This window comes from Gymnodraco acuticeps, unplaced genomic scaffold (genome assembly GCF_902827175.1).
Source record: "Gymnodraco acuticeps unplaced genomic scaffold, fGymAcu1.1, whole genome shotgun sequence".
Classification (NCBI taxonomy): domain Eukaryota; kingdom Metazoa; phylum Chordata; class Actinopteri; order Perciformes; family Bathydraconidae; genus Gymnodraco; species Gymnodraco acuticeps.
The window spans coordinates 15236-36095 of NW_022990868.1; the positions used below are offsets into that span (position 1 = coordinate 15236).

General features: G+C 49.2%; 1 protein-coding gene across 1 annotated transcript in view; it reads right to left on the reverse strand.

The window, feature by feature from the left end:
- Window positions 1-661: 661 nt before the first annotated feature.
- LOC117557458 (laminin subunit beta-1-like) overlaps window positions 662-20860 on the reverse strand; it is a gene marked incomplete at its 5' end in the record, with an annotated part of 38243 nt that continues 18044 nt past the window's right edge. Inside the window, 10 exon segments of the mRNA XM_034233293.1 lie at window positions 662-2092; window positions 2288-2447; window positions 2537-2713; window positions 2867-3008; window positions 7382-7589; window positions 7711-7855; window positions 13639-13836; window positions 13981-14210; window positions 14378-14550; window positions 17060-17429. Coding sequence (XP_034089184.1) covers window positions 1953-2092; window positions 2288-2447; window positions 2537-2713; window positions 2867-3008; window positions 7382-7589; window positions 7711-7855; window positions 13639-13836; window positions 13981-14210; window positions 14378-14550; window positions 17060-17429 — 1943 coding nt within the window.

Sequence of the window (20860 nt, forward strand, 5' to 3'; positions counted from 1 at the left end):
AGGCACACCTGTGCAATAATCATGCTGTCTAATCAGCATCTTGATATGCCACACCTGTGAGGTGGGATGGATTATCTCGGCAAAGGAGAAGTGCTCACTATCACAGACTTTTTCAGATTTGTGAACAATATTTGAGAGAAATGGTTATTTTGTGTATATAGAAAATGTTTTAGATCTTTGAGTTCATCTCATGAAAAATGGGAGCAAAAACAAAAGTGTTGCGTTTATATTTTTGTTCAGTGTATATTAGCAGGTTCCATTCCCTACATGTAAACAATACACTAGAACCTATATTAGAACCTATAGAACTAATATGAGCAGAGGAACTAGAACCTAAAGAACTAATATGAGCAGAGGAACTAGAACCTAAAGAACTAATATGAGCAGAGGAACTAGAACCTAAATAACTAATATGAGCAGAGGAACTAGAACCTAAATAACTAATATGAGCAGAGGAACAAGAACCTAAAGAACTAATATGAGCAGAGGAACAAGAACCTAAAGAACTAATATGAGCAGAGGAACTAGAACCTATAGAACTAATATGAGCAGAGGAACTAGAACCTATAGAACTAATATGAGCAGAGGAACTAGAACCTATAGAACTAATATGAGCAGAGGAACTAGAACCTATAGGTACCTTTTAAAGAAGACGCATGTGATTTTACTGAAAACTTTATTAAAATTCATTTGGTTCAAAGTTTTGGTTTCATAGAAATGGGAAAACAGGGAATATAAAAAGAAGAATACAACTGGACTATATTGAGTCTGAAAACTAGAGATGCAGATCTGTCCTCCTGGTCCGTCATTGTAAACACCCACAATGCAACGGTGCAAAATCAAAATATGTGTCCTTTAATGACCTAATGACAGGTGGAGTAGATGGAGGTCTCTAGAACAGACAGGTGGAGTAGATGGAGGTCTCTAGAACAGACAGGTGGAGTAGATGGAGGTCTCTAGAACAGGCAGGTGGAGTAGATGGAGGTCTCTAGAACAGACAGGTGGAGTAGATGGAGGTCTCTAGAACAGACAGGTGGAGTAGATGGAGGTCTCTAGAACAGGCAGGTGGAGTAGATGGAGGTCTCTAGAACAGGCAGGTGATGTAGATGGAGGTCTCTATAACAGACAGGTGGAGTAGATGGAGGTCTCTAGAACAGACAGGTGGAGTATATGGAGGTATCTAGAACAGACAGGTGGAGTAGATGGAGGTCTCTAGAACAGGCAGGTGGAGTAGATGGAGGTCTCTAGAACAGGCAGGTGGAGTAGATGGAGGTCTCTTGAACAGACAGGTGGAGTAGATGGAGGTCTCTAGAACAGACAGGTGGAGTATATGGAGGTATCTAGAACAGACAGGTGGAGTAGATGGAGGTCTCTAGAACAGGCAGGTGGAGTAGATGGAGGTCTCTAGAATAGGCAGGTGGAGTAGATATAGGTCTCTAGAACAGGCAGGTGGAGTAGATGGAGGTCTCTAGAATAGGCAGGTGGAGTAGATATAGGTCTCTAGAACAGGCAGGTGGAGTGGATGGAGGTCTCTAGAACAGACAGGTGGAGTAGATGGAGGTCTCTAGAACAGGCAGGTGGAGTAGATGGAGGTCTCTAGAATAGGCAGGTGGAGTAGATATAGGTCTCTAGAACAGGCAGGTGGAGTAGATGGAGGTCTCTAGAACAGGCAGGTGGAGTAGATGGAGGTCTCTAGAACAGGTGGAATAGACAGAGGTCTCTAGAACAGGTGGAGTAGATGGAGGTCACTAGAACAGGTGGAGTAGATGGAGGTCTCTAGAACAGGTGGAGTAGATGGAGGTCACTAGAACAGGTGGAATAGACGGAGGTCTCTAGAACAGGTGGAGTAGATGGAGGTCTCTAGAACAGGTGGAGTAGATGGAGGTCTCCAGAACAGACAGGTGGAGTAGATGGAGGTCTCCCGATCAGACAGGTGGAGTAGATGGAGGTCTCTAGAACAGGCAGGTGGAGTATATAGAGGTCTTTTGGCTGATGTCCTGCAGCAGCTGCCTGACAGAGGCCTCCAGCTTCACCAGCTGCTCTGCTTTCAGGTCCAGAGAGCGCTGGTTGTCTTCGTACGACTTTTCCAGATCTGAGGGGACGAGACATGTAGAGAAATCAGTCTAACTGCTCCTGATCTACGTCAGACAGGCGGGTCTAACTGCTCCTGATCTACGTCAGAAAGGCGGTTCTCATACAAAACTTGCAAATACTGCACATATTTTATTATATTTATATTTCATCTAAATATTGCATCACAGTGATGATGTCACAGTGATGATGTCACCTTTGAGCAGCTGCAGTTTGTCTCCGGCCTTCAGCAGCAGCATCTTGGCTTCCTGCTGTAGAGACTCTGCCCTCTTCTTAGCGTCAGCCACGCCCCCTGCTTTCTGACCAATCAGCTGCTCCACTGTAGCGTACCTCTGCTTCAGCTCCGAGTCCAGGTCCTGACACACACACACACACAGTGTCAGCTCAGCAGAAGCTATAAACTATATTAAATGTTGTTGTATTAACGGTAGGACAGTGATCGCACCTTCTTAACACCCTCTGCAATCTTTCTGATGCTCGCTGCATCCTGATTGGTCCGTTCTGACTTGGCAGTGGTATTTACAGCTGTGTGTTTCAATAACGTCACATCCTGCTCCAGCCTCTGCAGCCTCTGGGTGGCGTTAGTGAGCTTCAGCTCCGCATCTGCCGTCTCCGACTCCACCTGAATGCAGCACACACATTTTAACTAATGTCACTGGAACAAATTCACCTTTCAACATGATGTCAGTGAAGTACACATGTCAACGTGATGTCAGTGAAGTACACATGTCAACGTGATGTCAGTGAAGTACACATGGGATGTGCGTGTACGTACGGAGGACAGCAGCTGATTGGTGCTCCTGATGTGGGCGTCGGCCTGTGTGATGGCTCTGCTGGCGGCGCTCTGAGCTCGCTGAGCTTCAGTCAGAACTCTCTGAACCTTCTCTGCAGAACCTTTAACATCAGCTGCTTCCTCGCTGCAGACAGGAAGTACCAATCATCAATAATAATAATAATAATAATAATAATAATAATAACAATAATAATAGAAGTAATAACAATAATATTAACAATAATAATAGACTTCTCTGTTTCAGTGTGTGTACTCTGAAATTGTGATTTTAAATCTCAAAACCGCTACAGTATCTGTCAGGCAGAAACTTGGGACAAGTCATTTGACTGAAACCTTAAAACTGAACTAACTGACTGCTAGGATTAACTTTGATTTAAACATTTGTAGAATACTAAGAGCTTTATTGAGTAGGTGTAACTGTATTAAGGGTTAAACTCATAACTTTATAACTTAGGGTTTAATGTAATTCTAAAACCATTGGGCCACTGAAAAGATACAATAGCAACTCAGGAGGGAGCCAGTCTAGATTTCCTTTTGAGGGCCACCAGCTGCAGAGAGTTAACTAATTAAAGGGACGTGGCCCCACAGCTGTGAGAACTCAGCAATCAGGTGTCCATTTTAGGTAGCACTTTCCTGGAGCGTCAGATTCAGCGTCAGACAGGCTAAGACTGGCAAAGACATTAGAGTCCTGCTGGAGTCAAAGACTGACAAAGACATTAGAGTCCTGCGGGAGTCAAAGACTGACAAAGACATTAGAGTCCTGCGGGAGTCACGAGGGAGGCAAAGAGGAGGCAAATCCTACTTTGATTGAGCTAAGTATCGCTGGTGTTCTATTTTATTTAGTTTTTTTTTTTTTTTTTTGCCCCTCATGCTATAATCATGTGTATTTTCTCCATTCCTGTTCATGTGTCTTCTCGCAATTATCACTGGCCCCGTGTATCTCCTAATCGCTATAACCGGCCTGCTCTCGTCTATCCCACATGCTCCACTGAGATCCAACATCTAGTTTCAGGTGGCCTGTGGAACTGCCAGTCAGCTGTTCCTAAGGCTGACTTCATCTCTGGCTACGCCTCCCTGCAGTCTCTGGATTTCCTTGCTCTCACTGAGACCTGGATTACTCCATCCAACACATCCACCCCAGCAGCTCTCTCCACAGCATATTCCTTCTCCCATACACCCAGACCCACTGGCAGAGGAGGTGGCACTGGTCTCCTGCTCTCTCCCAAATGGAGCTGTTCCCTCTTCAAGCTAACTAACTTCACTCCTTCCACCTTTGAATTCCATGCCTTCACAGTAACCCATCCTATACAATTAACCATTGTTGTTCTCTACCGTCCACCAGGCGCCTTGGGGGACTTCTTGGAGGAATTAGATCATCTCCTCTCACACATCCCTGAAACTGGTCTTCCCGCTGTACTTCTCGGAGACTTCAACCTCCAGATGGGGAAGATAGACGAACTAACATCTCTGTTAACCGCCTTTGCTTTCTCACTGTCTCCGTCCCCACCGACTCATAAAGCTGGCAATGTCCTTGAACTCATATTCTCAAGGAACTGCACTACTTCTAACCTCTCTGTAAACCCGCTCCACACATCCGATCACTTCTTCATTTCATTCTCTCTACCCCTTTCCAAACATAACAAACTAATCTCTTCTCATCCTGCACCTGTCCGCCGTAACCTTCGTTCCCTCTCCCCCTCTACCTTTGCCTCATCGGTGCTCTCAGCCCTCCCTTCCTCGGACTCGTTCCAACTACTACCTCCAAACTCTGCTGCAGAAACTCTCCTCTCTACTCTCTCATCCTCTCTAGACTCTCTCTGTCCTCTCACATCTCGGCAGGCTCGTCAGTCCCCTCCTGCTCCCTGGCTAAATGACGCACTAAGTACTAATAGAACCGTCCTTAGGGCAGCAGAGCGGAAACGGTGGAAATCCAAACACCATGACGACCTCCTAACTTATCAGGCTCTCCTCTCCTCTTTCTCTGCTTCCATCTCTCAGGCAAAAAGCACTTTCTTTCAAGATAAGATCCAATCTTCCTATTCCAATCCCAAAAAACTATTTTCCATCTTCTCCACCCTCTTGGACCCCCCCCAAAGCCCCTTCCCCTTCCTCCCTTCTGGAGCCCCCCAAAGCCCCTTCCCCCTCCTCCCTCTTGGAGCCCCCCAAAGCCCCTTCCCCCTCCTCCGTTCTGGAGCCCCCCAAAGCCCCTTCCCCCTCCTCCCTCTTGGACCCCCCCAAAGCCCCTTCCCTCTCCTCCCTTCTGGAGCCCCCCAAAGCCCATTCCCCCTCCACCCTCTTGGACCCCCCCAAAGCCCTTCCCCCTCCTCCCTTCTGGAGCCCCCCAAAGCCCCTTCCCCCTCCACCCTCTTGGACCCCCCCAAAGCCCCTTCACCCTCCACCCTCTTGGACCCCCCCAAAGCCCCTTCACCCTCCACCCTCTTGGACCCCCCAAAGCCCCTTCCCCCTCCTCCCTCTTGGACCCCCCCCAAAGCCCCTTCCCCCTCCTCCCTCTTGGACCCCCCCAAAGCCCCTTCCCCCTTCTGGACCCCCCCAAAGCCCCTTCCCCCTCCTCACTTCTGTCAAGCGACTTTGTTAACCACTTTTAAAAAATGGTTGATGATATTCGCTCTTCTTTTTCTGACTCACCTCTACTCACCGCTGGGTCACCAGACCCTCCTTCCACCAACACACTAACCTCCTTTTCCCCTCTCTCTCCAAGTGAGGTTCTTACCCTCATTACCTCTGCCCGCCCTACCACCTGTCCTCTGGACCCCATCCCTTCAAACCTCCTTCAGACTATCGCTCCTGATATTCTACCGTTTCTCACCCATTTCATCAACACTTCTCTAACTTCTGGTCACTTTCCAAACAGTCTCAAGGAGGCAAGAGTAAACCCTCTCCTAAAGAAACCCACTCTCAACCCGTCTGATGTTATAAACTACAGGCCTGTCTCTCTCCTCCCGTTCCTGTCTAAATCACTTGAACGCGCTGTCTTTAAACAACCCTCCTGTTATCTCAATCAGAACAACCTTCTGGATCCGCACCAGTCTGGTTTCAAGGCAGGTCACTCCACAGAAACTGCTCTCCTTGCTGTCACTGAGGAACTGCACACTGCTAAAGCAGCCTCCCTCTCCTCTGTCATCATCCTGTTGGACCTGTCTGCTGCATTCGACACGGTGAATCATCAGATCCTCCTTCGCACTCTCCAAGAACTTGGAGTTTCAGGCTCTGCACTTTCCCTCCTCACCTCATACCTCAAAGACCGCACCTATAGGGTTACTTGGAGAGGGTCCGAGTCCGACCCTTGTCAATTAACTGCAGGGGTCCCTCAGGGCTCTGTTCTTGGTCCCCTCTTCTTCTCCTTGTACACAAACTCGCTCGGATCAGTCATTAGCCCGCATGGTTTTTCATACCACTGCTACGCTGACGACACCCAATTAATTCTGTCCTTTCCCCGCTCAGAGACCCAGGTCGTCGCACGCATCTCTGCTTGTCTAGCTGACATCTCTCAGTGGATGTCTGCTCATCACCTCAAGCTCAACCTTGACAAGACTGAGCTGCTCTTCCTCCCGGGAAAAGATTGTCCCACTCTTGACCTAACAATCAACATTGGCACCTCTGTTGTTTCCCCGACTCAGACTGCAAGGAATCTGGGTGTGATCCTATAACAACCTGTCCTTCACTGCAAACATCGCTGCTACAACCCGCTGCTACAGATACACGCTTTACAACATCAGGAGGATACGTCCCCAGCTGACCCAGAAAGCCACACAGGTGCTGGTCCAGGCTCTCGTCATCTCACGCCTAGACTACTGCGACTCCCTCCTGGCTGGTCTACCTGTATGTGCCATCCGACCTCTGCAGCTCATCCAGAATGCAGCGGCTCGTCTGGTCTTCAACCTTCCTAAATGTTCCCACACCACGCCGCTCCTCCACTCCCTCCACTGGCTTCCGGCAACTGCTAGAATCCACTTCAAGACACTGGTACTTGCGTACCATGCTGTGAATGGATCTGGCCCTTCCTACATCCAGGACATGGTTAAACCGTACACCCCAGCACGTGCACTCCGCTCTGCATCAGCCAAACAGCTCGCTGCACCCTCGCTGCGAGGGGGACCCAAGTTCCCATCAGCAGAAACACGTGGGTTTGCTATTCTGGCTCCAAAATGGTGGAATGAGCTCCCCATTGACATCAGGAAAGCAGATAGCTTACACACCTTCCAGACTGAAAACTCATTTCTTTCGACTCCACTTAGAGCGATAGAATTACTAACAAAGCACTTATATACTAATAAAGGACTGGCTTATCTAAAGCCAGTTGAGTAGCACTTGAAATGTTTTTGCTCTATGAAGCCTGATGTACTTTATGATTCTGTTTTCTTCAAGGTTGTATTTTGTTGGTCGAACGCACTTATTGTAAGTCGCTTTGGATAAAAGCGTCAGCTAAATGTAATGTAATAATAATAACAACAATAATAATAATAACAGTAGTCCCACCTGGCGGTGCGGGCCCTCTCCAGCAGGTCCTCGGCTCTCTGGATGTCGGCGGTGCTCTGCTCCAGGATGTTCTCCACGGTTCCCAGTTCTCCCACCTTCTGACGGATCTCCTCGGTCAGGTTCTGCAGCTGAGCCGGCGTTGTGGGCATCTGCATCGCCAGAACCTCGTTGGCCACCAGCTCGATGCTCTGCAGGTCTGCTGAGTCCTCTAGAACCACAAACAGTCTCATCACGTTCCTGCTCACTAATGTTCTGTCAAACCCCGGAGATAAACAGACAATTCGAACAGAACCAAAGTTCAGTCGTGAGGAACAGGAAGTGAGACGTACGTGTGAGGAAGTCTCTGATCTGTCTGATGAGTCCTCTCAGCTCCTCGTTACTCTGCTGGACTTTCTGTTTGGTTCTGTTGGTCTTCATCAGAACGTCCTGCGCGCTCACCTTCGCCTCGTCAGCTTTCACCTTCGCCTCCAACACCTGAAGACCAGAAACACAGGTGAGAACATACATCATGGTTCACCTGTAAACTAGACACAGGTGAGAACATGGGCCACCTGTAGACCAGACACAGGTGAGAACCTACATCATGGTTCACCTGTAGACTAGACACAGGTGAGAACATGGGCCACCTGTAGACCAGACACAGGTGAGAACATGATGCTCCTGTAGACCAGACACAGGTGAGAACATGATGCTCCTGTAGACCAGACACAGATGAGAACATGATGCTCCTGTAGACCAGAAACAGGTGAGAACATGATGCTCCTGTAGACCAGACACAGGTGAGAACATGATGCTCATGTAGACCAGAAACAGGTGAAAACATGATGCTAACCTCGGGACCTGATGCTAACCCTATTACCATTATAGTCATCTACATGTGTTTTGCTGTTTGGTACAGGTACAGGTAAAGGTTGGGTACAGGTAAAGGTACAGGTAAAGATTGGGTACAGGTCAAGGTTGGGTACAGTTACAGGTAAAGGTTGGGTACAGGTAAAGGTTGGGTACAGGTCAAGGTTGGGTACAGGTACAGGTGAAGATTGGGTACAGGTACATGTTGGGTACAGGTACAGGTTGGGTACAGGTACAGGTCAAAGTAAAGGTTGGGTACAGGTAAAGGTTGGGTACAGGTCAAGTTTAGGTTAGGGTCAAGGTTGGGTGAGGTACAGGTAAAGGTAAAGGTTGGGTACAGGTACAGATACAGGTTGGGTACAGGTAAAGGTTGGTTACAGGTAAAGGTTGGGTCCAGGCACAGATACAGGTTGGGTACAGGTAAAGGTTGGGTACAGGTACAGATACAGGTTGGGTCCAGGTACAGATACAGGTTGGGTACAGGTACAGGTAAAGGTAAAGGTTGGGTACAGGTACAGGTAAAGGTTGGGTACATCCATCCATCCATCTTCTCCCGCTTATCCGTGGTCGGGTCACGGGGGTAGCAGTTCCAGCAGAGAGCCCCAAACTTTCTTTTCCCTGGCGACATCAAAGGTTGGGTCCAGGTACAGATACAGGTTGGGTACAGGTAAAGGTTGGGTACAGGTACAGGTGAAGGTTGGGTACAGGTAAAGGTTGGGTACAGGTACAGGTAAAGGTTGGGTACAGGTGCAGGTTGGGTAAAGGTTGGGTACAGGTAAAGGTTGGGTACAGGTACAGGTACAGGTTGGGTAAAGATAAAGGTAAAGGTTGGGTAAAGGTAAAGGTTGGGTACAGGTAAAGGTTGGGTCAAGGTACAGATACAGGTTGGGTACAGGTAAAGGTTGGGTCCAGGTACAGATACAGGTTGGGTCCAGGTACAGATACAGGTTGGGTACAGGTACAGGTAAAGGTAAAGGTTGGGTACAGGTACAGGTAAAGGTTGGGTACATCCATCCATCCATCTTCTCCCGCTTATCCGTGGTCGGGTCACGGGGGTAGCAGTTCCAGCAGAGAGCCCCAAACTTTCTTTTCCCTGGCGACATCAACCAGCTCTGACTGGGGGATCCCAAGGCGCTCCCAGGCCAGCCAAGAGATATAATCCCTCCACCTGGTCCTAGGTCTACCCCTTGGTCTCTTCCCAGCTGGACATGCCTGGAACACCTCCCTAGGGAGGCGCCCAGGTGGCATCCTAACTAGGTGCCCGAACCCCCTCAACTGGCTCCTTTCGACGCGAAGGAGGAGCGGCTCAACTCCGAGTCCCTCCCTGATGACCGAACTTCTCACCTTATCCCTAAGGGAGACACCAGCCACCCGGCGGAGAAAACCCATCTCGGCCGCTTGTATCCACCTTCATGGCCATAGGTGAGGGTAGGAACGAAAATGGCCCGGTAGACAGAGAGCTTTGCCTTCTGGCTCAGCTCCCTTTTCGTCACAACGGTGCGGTAAAGCGACTGCAGTACCGCTCCCGCTGCTCCGATTCTCCGGCCCATCTCACGCTCCATTGTTTCCTCACTCGAGAACAAGACCCCGAGATACTTGAACTCCTTCACTTGGGGTAAGGACTCATTCCCTACTTGGAGTGGACAGTCCATCGGTTTCCTGCTGAGAACCATGGCCTCAGATTTGGAGGTGCTGATCCTCATCCCAGCCGCTTCACACTCAGTTGCGAACCGATGCAGTGAGTGCTGAAGGTCGCAGACCGATGAAGCCATTAGAACCACATCATCTGCAAAAAGCAGTGGTGCAATCCTTAGTCCACCGAACTGCAGACCCCCTCCCCCATGACTACGCCTCGAAATCCGATCCATGTATATTACAAACAGGATTGGTGACAAAGCGCAGCCCTGGCGGAGGCCAACCCTCACCGGAAATGGGTCCGACTTACTGCCGAGGACCCGGACACAGCTCTCGCTTTGGGAGTACAGAGATTGGATGGCCCCGAGTAGAGACCCCCTCACCCCATACTCCCGCAGCACCTCCCACAGTAACTCCCTGGGAACTCGGTCATACGCCTTCTCCAAGTCTACAAAACACATGTAGACCGGATAAGCGTACTCCCAGGCCCCCTCCAGGATCCTTGCGAGAGTAAAAAGCTGATCCGTCGTTCCACGACCAGGACGGAATCCGCATTGTTCCTCCTCAATCTCAGGTTCGACAATCGGCCTGACCCTCCTTTCGAGTACCTTAGAGTAAACTTTCCCGGGGAGGCTGAGTAGTGTGATGCCTCTGTAATTGGCACAAACCCTCTGATCCCCCTTTTTAAAAAGGGGAACCACCACTCCGGTCTGCCACTCCTTCGGTACTGTTTCCGACTTCCACGCAACGTTGATGAGACGTGTCAACCATGACAGTCCCTCAACACCCAGAGCCTTCAGCATTTCCGGGCGGATCTCATCCACCCCCGGGGCTTTGCCACTGTGGAGTTGTTTGACGACCTCAGTGACCTCCCCCCGGGAGATTGGTGTTGATCCCCCGTCATACTCCAGCTCTGCCTCTAACATAGAAGGCGGAGTTGCCGGGTTCAGGAGTTCCTCAAAGTGTTCCTTCCAACACCCTAACACTCCATCAGTTGAGGTCAACAACGTCCCATCCTTACTGTACACAGCTTGGATGGTTCCCTGCTTCCCCCTCCTGAGGTGACGGACAGTTTTCCAGAACAACTTTGGTGCCGCCCGAAAGTCCTTCTCCATGTCTTCTCCGAACTTCTCCCACACCCGCTGCTTTGCCTCGGCCACGGATGAGGCTGCTGCCCTTCGGGCCTGTCGGTACCTTGCAACTGCCTCGGGAGTCCCCCGGGATAACAAATCCCTGAAGGCCTCCTTCTTCAGTCGGACGGCTTCCCTGACCACCGGTGTCCACCAGGAGGTTCGAGGGTTACCGCCCCTTGAGGCACATAGGACCTTGAGACCACAGCTCCCCGCCGCGGCTTCGGCAATAGAGGCTTTGAACACCGACCACTCTGGTTCAATGTCCCCAACCTCCACAGGAATGCCCGCCGGAGGTGTGAGTTGAAGGCCTCCTGAACTTGGGCCCCCTCCAGACGTTCCCAGTTCACCCGAACTACACGTTTGGGCTTACCAGATCTATCCAGAGGCTTCCCCCGCCACTCGACCCAACTCACCACCAGATGGTGATCAGTTGACAACTCCGCCCCTCTCTTTACCCGAGTGTCCAAAACATACGGCCTCAGGTCCGATGATACGATAACGAAATCGATCATGGACCTTCTGCCTAGGGTGCTCTGGTACCACGTACACTTATGAGCATCCTTATGTTCGAACATGGTGTTTGTTATGGCCAATCCATGACTAGCACAGAAGTCCAGTAACAAACCACCACTCCGGTTCAGATCAGGGGGGCCGTTCCTCCCAATCACGCCCCTCCAAGTGTCTCCATCATTGCCCACATGTGCGTTGAAGTCTCCCAGCAAGATTAAAGAGTCCCCTTCAGGAGCCCCATACAGGACTCTTTCCAGGGTCTCCAAGAAGGCCGTATACTCTGAACTGCTGTTGGGTGCATAAGCACACACAACAGTCAGAGTGTTCCCCCCCATAACCCGCAGGCGTAGGAAGGCGACCCTCTCGTCCACTGGGGTAAACTCCAACAACGAAGCACCTAACCGGGGACTTGTGAGTATCCCCACACCCGCCCGGCGCCTCACACCTTGAGCAACTCCGGAGAAGAATAGAGTCCAACCCCTATCCAGAAGTAAGTTTCCAGAGCCGACGCTGTGCGTAGAGGTGAGCCCAACCAGATCCAACTGGTAACGCTCCACCTCCCGCACAAGCTCCGGCTCCTTCCCCCCCAGAGAGGTGACGTTCCACGTCCCCAAAGCCAGCTTCTGTCGCCCGGGTCTGGTCCGTCGAGACCCTCCGCTTTCACTGCCACCCTTCTGGCAGCGCACCCGACCCCATCGCTGTTTCCCGTAGGTGGTGGGCCGCGGGACGGAGAAGCGGAGGTGTTGCCCACGTTGCCTTTTCGGGCTGGGCCCGGCAGGTTGGGTACAGGTGCAGGTAAAGTTTGGGTACAGGTAAAGGTTGGGTACAGGTAGTGATGGCAAAATGAAGCTTTGAATGAAGCATCGAACCACTTGGATAATTGTGTCGGAAATAGGTTCATTTCTCGAAGCTTCAGTTACAGCGACCTCTCCTGGCGAAGTGCAAGGCTGCAGTGGGTTTAACGTATCTTTGCCTTGAAAAATATTCGATGCACACACACACTAAGACTGAATATCATGTTCTATTTACAATTAAAGATTGATAATTGTGTGTATTGGGTTATTGAGAAGAGACTAGAGAGTGCTGGACATTTTTTTTGGAGGAGAGGGCCTTTTATCAGTTATTAAAGTTGAAAAGCAATGATTAAAATACATCCATCCCGGGCTTTGAACCAGCTGCGCGGAGGACATCGCCGCATTCGGGCCCCGGCTCTACCCACTGGGCTATCTATTGCTTGAAATATTTAACTGTTTTTATATTACTGATAATTGTCTTTTTGTTCACAACTTCTCCACATTTCAAAGTGTTTCCCAGAACGACCTATCTTTCTTCCTGGCTTGCTCTATAATGATATCAAATGCAATACCAACAACAACTCAACAGCAACAACGCAAACTACGACAACAACCCACACATTGCGCATTGTTTAGAGCGGTCATAAAGTGTTGAAGCGCTCAAATTCAAAACTGTTTCAACCTGTCACCTGTCAGAATCGAGACGAGGCAGTGCATTGAATCACGTGAATGGACCACGAACCAGTGAGTGATTCATTCAGGAAATGAAGCAGTTGCTGCTTCGGACGTCACATGTCACGTGATTTGAAGCAAGCTTCGAAGCACTGCTTCTATGGAATAGAAGAAGTCCAGGGTTGAAGCTCCGTTCGAAGCTTCAGTGTCAAACTGCCATCACTAGGTACAGGTACAGGTACAGGTACAGGTAAAGGTTGGGTACAGGTACAGGTAAAGGTTGGGTACAGGTAAAGGTAAAGGTTGGGTACAGGTACAGGTTGGGTACAGGTACAGGTTGGGTACAGGTAAAGGTAAAGGTTGGGTACAGGTTGGGTACAGGTACAGGTAAAGATTGGGTAAAGGTAAAGGTTGGGTACAGGTACAGGTTGGGTACAGGTTGCGTAAAGGTTGGGTACAGGTTGGGTACAGGTAAAGGTTGGGTAAAGGTTGGGTACAGGTACAGGTTGGGTACAGGTAAAGGTTGGGTAAAGGTTGGGTACAGGTTGGGTACAGGTAAAGGTTGGGTAAAGGTTGGGTACAGGTACAGGTTGGGTACAGGTAAAGGTTGGGTACAGGTACAGGTTGGGTACAGGTAAAGGTAAACACAACCCTCCAGCCTCACCATCTTGTTGAGTTTCGCCACTTCCTCCATGGTGCTGATGATTTCCTGCTCAGAGTCTCTGGTCTTCTTCCAGATGCTGTCAGCCATCGTCACGACACCTTCACACCCCTCTCCTCCACAGAGAGCCTGCCCCTCAGAGTCCAGACAGCCCAGAGCCCCGCAGCCAATGGGAGAGCAGGAGGACGGACTGCCGCACACCTGCAAACACCAGGGGGGGTTAATTAAAAATAACAACATGGAAACCATCTGCACAACATCCCTCTGTTCTCTGATTGGTCCATAATAAACAGCAGGTTACCTTGTGGCTGAGCTCTGATTGGTCAATAATAAACAGCAGGTTACCTTGTGGCTGAGCTCTGATTGGTCCAGAGTGTGCAGATCTCCTGCCAGGTCGTCCAGTCTCTGGTTCTGCTCAGTGTTTCTCCTCAGGAACTCGTCTCTGGTCTGGTTCAGTTTGTCCTCTGTGAGCTGCCGTAGTTTACTGGACGTTTCCACGGTGATGGAGGAGGCGTTGGCTCGGGCTTCAGCTTCCTGTGACCGCAGGAAGTACTTCGAGACGCTGTCTGTCGCCCCTAGCAACGGAAAGGAAGTAAACATCAGACCCACGCCCAATAACGGCTTAGTACTGCGTCATTGCAACACCCCCGACCCCCCCCCCCCCTCTGATGCCCCCCTCACCACTTTAAGCGTCTTTGAGCATTAGGAAAAGCGCTATAAATATCCAATGTATTATTATTACCTCTGATGTCAGAGTTCTTGATGAACTCCACCTGGTCCAGAAGGTCCTGAACGTTCCGCTCCAGTTTCTGAGCGTCTGCCGTCACAGAGTCCAGTTTAGTTTCGGCATCCGAGTCCTGAAGCAGGATCTGCTCCGTGTGGTTCAACTTGAGGCTCAGGGCCCCCATCAGGTCGCTGAGGGAGGGGTCAGAGGGTTAATCTCACCTGGTTACACTCCAGATTAAAGCTAGTCTCACCTGGTTAGACTGCAGATTAAAGATAGCCTCACCTGGTTAGACTGCAGATTAAAGCTAGTCTCACCTGGTTAGACTCCAGGTTAAAGCTAATCTCACCTGGTTACACTGCAGATTAAAAGCTAGTCTCACCTGGTTAGACTCCAGATTAAAGATAGCCTCACCTGGTTAGACTGCAGATTAAAGCTAGTCTTACCTGGTTAGACTCCAGGTTAAAGCTAATCTCACCTGGTTAGACTGCAGATTAAAGCTAGTCTCACCTGGTTACACTCCAGATTAAAAGCTAGTCTCACCTGGTTAGACTCCAGATTAAAGCTAGTCTCACCTGGTTAGACTCCTGATTAAAGCTAGTCTCACCTGGTTAGACTCCAGATTAAAGCTAGTCTCACCTTGTTAGACTCCAGGTTAAAGCTAATTTCACCTGGTTAGACTCCAGTCTAAAGCTAGTCTTACCTGGTTGGACTCCAGATTAAAGATGGTTTCACCTGGTTGGACTCCAGATTAAAACTAGTCTCACCTGGTTAGACTCCAGATTAAAGCTAGTCTCACCTGGTTAGACTCCAGATTAAAGCTAGTTTCACCTGGTTAGACTCCAGTCTAAAACTAGTTTCACCTGGTTAGACTCCAGATTAAAGCTAGTTTCATCTTGTTAGACTCCAGTCTAAAACTAGTTTCACCTGGTTAGACTCCAGATTAAAGATGGTTTCACCTGGTTAGACTCCAGATTAAAGCTAGTCTCACCTGGTTAGACTCTGCAGGTCACCCTTGAAAAAGAGATATTTTGATCTCAAGGGGCTTTCACCTGGTTAAATAAAGGCTACAAACAAACAGACTCCAGATTAAAGCTAGTCTCACCTGGTTAGACTCCAGTCTAAAGATAGTCTCACCTGGTTAGTCTCACCATGTTAGACTCCAGTCTAAAATTAGTCTCACTGGTTAGTCTCACCTGGTTGGACTCCAGATTAAAGCTAGTCCCACCTGGTTAGACTCCAGTCTAAATTAGTCTCACCATGTTAGACTCCAGTCTAAGTTAGTCTCACCTGGTTAGTCTCACCATGTTAGACTCCAGTCTAAGTTAATCTCACCTGGTTAGTCTCACCATGTTAGACTCCAGTCTAAGTTAGTCTCACCTGGTTAGTCTCACCATGTTAGACTCCAGTCTAAGTTAGTGTTACGTGCCGCAGTTGGTGCTTGTGTGTGTGTTTCTCTCTCTCTCCCTGATTGTCTCCAGGTGCAGCCTCTCCCCAGGTGCTCCCAATCCTCAATCAGAGCTTCCATAAAGGACCTGAGGAAGGCTGCAGTGGCGTCTCTCCTTCTCCTCTGGCTGCATGTGTGCAGCCTGTGTTACGTGCTGTAGTGTAGTGTCGCTGTGTGAGGCCTAGTTCAACTTGTTGGTGACAGGGCATTCAGTGTTGCGGCCCCCACCCTCTGGAATGCACTTCCTGCCGAGATCCGTAATGCTGCCTCCCTGGACATCTTCAAATCATCACTAAAAACACACCTGTTCACCCTGGCCTTCGGGCCCTAGCCCTTTTCTGGTCCCCCGGCTTCCTTTAGTTATTTCTTTGGTTTGCCCGTTGATTGTCTGTTTGTTTTGTTTGTCCACTATGTACAGCGACCTTGGGTCCCTTGAAAGGCGCTATATACATATCATTTATTATTATTATTATTATTATTAACCTGTGTTCTGCTCATTGTTAGGAGATGTGCTCCAGTGTGTCTTTGTGTATTGTTTTAGGTTAGTCACTTTCTTTTGAAAGAAAGTTGTCCTTAGTTAGTTTTTGTTTTGCAATTTGGCTGGTGAGCCTTTTTACTTTTTTATTAATTAAAACCTCACTTTGTGGCTTCAGCATTCAGGTTCCTCTCCTTTTTCTCTCGGCCGGTTATTTTGTGTGTTGTTACTTCCCTTTGTACCCCTAGATTTAGAAGGGAATGTAACAGTTAGTCTCAACTGGTTAGTCTCACCATGTTAGACTCCAGTCTAAGTTAGTCTCACCTGGTTAGTCTCACCATGTTAGACTCCAGTCTAAGTTAGTCTCAACTGGTTAGTCTCACCATGTTAGACTCCAGTCTAAGTTAGTCTCAACTGGTTAGTCTCACCATGTTAGACTCCAGTCTAAAGTTAGTCTCAACTGGTTAGTCTCACCATGTTAGACTCCAGTCTAAGTTAGTCTCAACTGGTTAGTCTCACCATGTTAGACTCCAGTCTAAAGTTAGTCTCAACTGGTTAGTCTCACCATGTTAGACTCCAGTCTAAGTTAGTCTCACCTGGTTAGTCTCACCATGTTAGACTCCAGTCTAAAGTTAGTCTCAACTGGTTAGTCTCACCATGTTAGACTCCAGTCTAAGTTAGTCTCACCTGGTTAGTCTCACCATGTTCGACTCCAGTCTAAGTTAGTCTCACCTGGTTAGTCTCACCATGTTAGACTCCAGTCTAAAGTTAGTCTCACCTGTTCTGTTGCAGCAGCGCCTGTATTTCGCTCAGAGGTTGCTCTGCAGGGTTCTGGTTCAGAAGGTTCTGGATGTCATTGATGCTTCTCTCCAGGATGTCGACGGACTTCCTGTATGGCCCAGTGACGCCGCTGGCCTTGATGGCGTTCACCTTGTTGACGAGGCGGTGCGTCTGATTGGTCAGCTGCCCGATGACCTCGTCCCACTCGGAGAAGCATTGGTGGCAGCGCTGGCAGTCGGGGAACGTTCCGGAGAATCCTCGAGCGCAGACATCACACCGAGGACCAGAAACACCGTCAGTACAGACGCAGTGACCGTTGCCCCGGTTACACTGAGGCTCGGAGACACCGCGGGGGTCACAGTCGCACGCTGAGGACACACAGGTTTACAATATTATATTTATATTGTATATGAAATGAAGCTGCAGACCAACATATTTTTATAATATTTTATCATATATCAAAAAATAAAAAAGCTTTAAAATCATCTGTATCATGTTGGGGTCAGGAAGTGATGAAGAGTTACACTGCAACACACACACACACACACACACACACACACAAACTGCAACACACACACACACACACACACACACTGCAACACACACACACCACATCAACCATGCAGCTTCCTCTGTGTGTGTGTGTGTGTGTGTGTGTGTGTGTGTTAAACATCTGGTTTGTATTCCAGTAAAACCAAAGAAAAGCTTCAATAAACATCTTTATCCTTAGAGGACCCTCACATCCTCTCTGTAACCCCCCCCCACCCCCCCCCCCCCCCCCCCCCCCCCCCCGGAGGTTCAGACTCATTGATTCCAGATGTTTCCGGAGGAGGACGTTCCCACAGTGAAGCATCGAACAGTGACTCAGCAGTTTCTACTTAATCTGAAGCTCATGTTTACTATCCTTCACTTCCTGTAGAGGTCAGTGTGAGTGGGGTTGCAGTCGGATAATCCAAAAATCAGCTCCTAAGTTCTAACCCTATCTCCTATCCCTTGACCTCTGAGTGAAAGGTCACAGGGTTAAGGGATAGTGGATAGGAGAATTCAAAAGGACTTAGGAGAAGAGACTGCGGTACTTTAGAGAATCGACTGCACTTTCACTTTCCGACGTGTTTCTGATGCGCCAGCGGACGTCCTGAATGTGCGTCTGCTGCTGTGGGGAAACTATGGAAACTACAGTTCTCTATACAGCGGACTACAACATGGATGTTCAATAAGAACGAGGGACTCCTGTGAACTCATCTAGAGACTCTGTGCTCTGATGCTGCTGCTTTATGCTTTATGAACGTGGACAACAGAGAAACATATTCTTCAGGACCAAAGCTGGAATTGAAATAAAAAGGAAAGTGAAGCTTCTGCTCGTCCCCCTCTCCCTCCGGTCCTCTTTAATACAAATGATCCCAATACGTATGATTGATGGAAAGATCTTAAATCAATACAGATGTATTTATTATAAACGTTAGTCCTTAACATCTATCTCTGTGTATATCACCATTCAAACATCTTTTAAAAGTTGAACAAACCCCACAGCTCAGTAAAGACTGTGAGATGTTGACTTTATTTGATCATTTCAGTAAAAACTAACGTTCATATTTCTCTCTTTGATTATAATACTGATGAACGTTCAGAACAAAGCACTTTGGCAACTTACCACATACGTTTTAAAAAGCTTAATAAGCACCGTAACTTTCATGATATCATTTCTCCGTCATAATCGGTTGTTTCCGTGAACGGCCGATTGTTGTGTGACGGCAAATGCTGCGGCTGCAATGCATTGTGGGGCAGCATTTTCTCCTCTCCTCTCGGTGAGGGAGGTCCAGTGGTTCCTAAGCTAAAGGAGGTTATAAAGGAAGCTTGAAACCTCCTTTCCTATCATCTAGAGCAGGGGTTTTCAAAGTGTGCGAAGGTGAGCCTCCCCTCAGAGAACATAAGAACAGCCGCGCCCCCCCTCCCAATTATTATTGCTATTATTGTTGTTGTTGTTGTTGTTGCTATAATGCAGGGGTCTTCAATTGCATTTCAAAGAGGTCCAGTTAGAGAACATGAAGACTGTTTCTCTCCTCCTGTCTCGTCTCTGTGTTTGAAGCTATCGTGCTGACTCACTGACTGCACCCATTTGATTGGCTGAGTAGCGTCACCTCCTTAAAACATGAAACAATAACTTTTTTAAACCTTTTTGTCTTTATGTTTTAAACGTATTGTATAAAACTCCCCCACTACTTGGACTATTCCTTGCACCCCTCTAGAATAAGCCCGAATGGTCTCAACCATATTGCATCAGTAATGTGCACTTGTTGTTATAACAAGATCTCAAGGACACTGGCAGCGATCGGACAATTGAGTGTTGTTCACTTTGTGTGTTGTGGAACATGCGTGTGCGTGCACGACAATATACCACACACCCAATTACAATTACATGTTCAATTCACTGCCCTGGAAGTTAATACAGTTGTTGAAGTTGGAGCAGCCTGTGGACAGCCGCTCTTCCTCGCATGTCAGTCGCCGACACCTTCTTACAGAGGACAGGCACATCTAGCTGCAGCACCACCCATACATTTTCGCACGCCGTGTTCTCAACACATATTTTTTTAACATTTTCAACATCGTGGATGAATCCTTATTTGCTCCCGGCAACACACTGAACGAAACTTTGCCTCCTCATTACACTCAGCCTACTTTAGTGGGAACAATGAGTCTGCGTCTTTGAAGCACACAGGAATAAACACAGATCCTCCTCTGGCTGCAGCCGACCGGCACTCACACAGGTGGGTGGAGGTGAAGGGAGTGAGCACTCACACAGGTGGGTGAAGGGAATGAGCACTCTCACAGGTGGGTGGAGGTGAAGGGAGTGAGCACTCACACAGGTGGGTGGAGGTGAAGGGAGTGAGCACTCACACAGGTGGGTGGAGGTGAAGGGAGTGAGCACTCACACAAGTGGGTGGAGGTGAAGGGAGTGAGCACTCACACAGGTGGGTGGAGGTGAAGGGAGTGAGCACTCTCACAGGTGGGTGGAGGTGAAGGGAGTGAGCACTCACACAGGTGGGTGGAGGTGAAGGGAATGAGCACTCACACAGGTGGGTGGAGGTGAAGGGAGTGAGCACTCACACAGGTGGGTGGAGGTGAAGGGAGTGAGCACTCTCACAGGTGGGTGGAGGTGAAGGGAGTGAGCACTCACACAGGTGGGTGGAGGTGAAGGAGTGAGCACTCTCCACAGGTGGTGGAGGTGAAGGGAATAAGCACTCTCACAGGTGGCTGGAGGTGAAGGGAGTGAGCACTCACACAGGTGGGTGGAGGTGAAGGGAATGAGCACTCTCACAGGTGGGTGGAGGGAGTGAGCACTCACACAGGTGGGTGGAGGTGAAGGGAATGAGCACTCACACAGGTGGGTGGAGGTGAAGGGAATGAGCACTCTCACAGGTGGGTGGAGGGAGTGAGCATACAGCCTTGTTGGCGAGGTGGGGGAACTCGGTTTCCACAGACAGCCAAAAGTGTGCCAGAGACGTTTTACTGGTCTTTTCTCACGCTGCGCCTCCCCTGAAGCTCTCTGGCGCCCCCCTCCCCTGAAGCTCTCTGGCGCCCCCCCTCCCCTGAAGCTCTCTGGCGCCCCCTCCCCTGAAGCTCTCTGGCGCCCCCTCCCCTGAAGCTCTCTGGCGCCCCCCTCCCCTGAAGCTCTCTGGCACCCCCCAGGGGAGGCGCGCCTCACACTTTGAAAACCGCTAATCTAGAGAACCGGCTCTTATCATGGCTGCCACTGACGTACTTCCGGGTCATTTCACTCCGTCAGGAAGGTTCCTGAGAG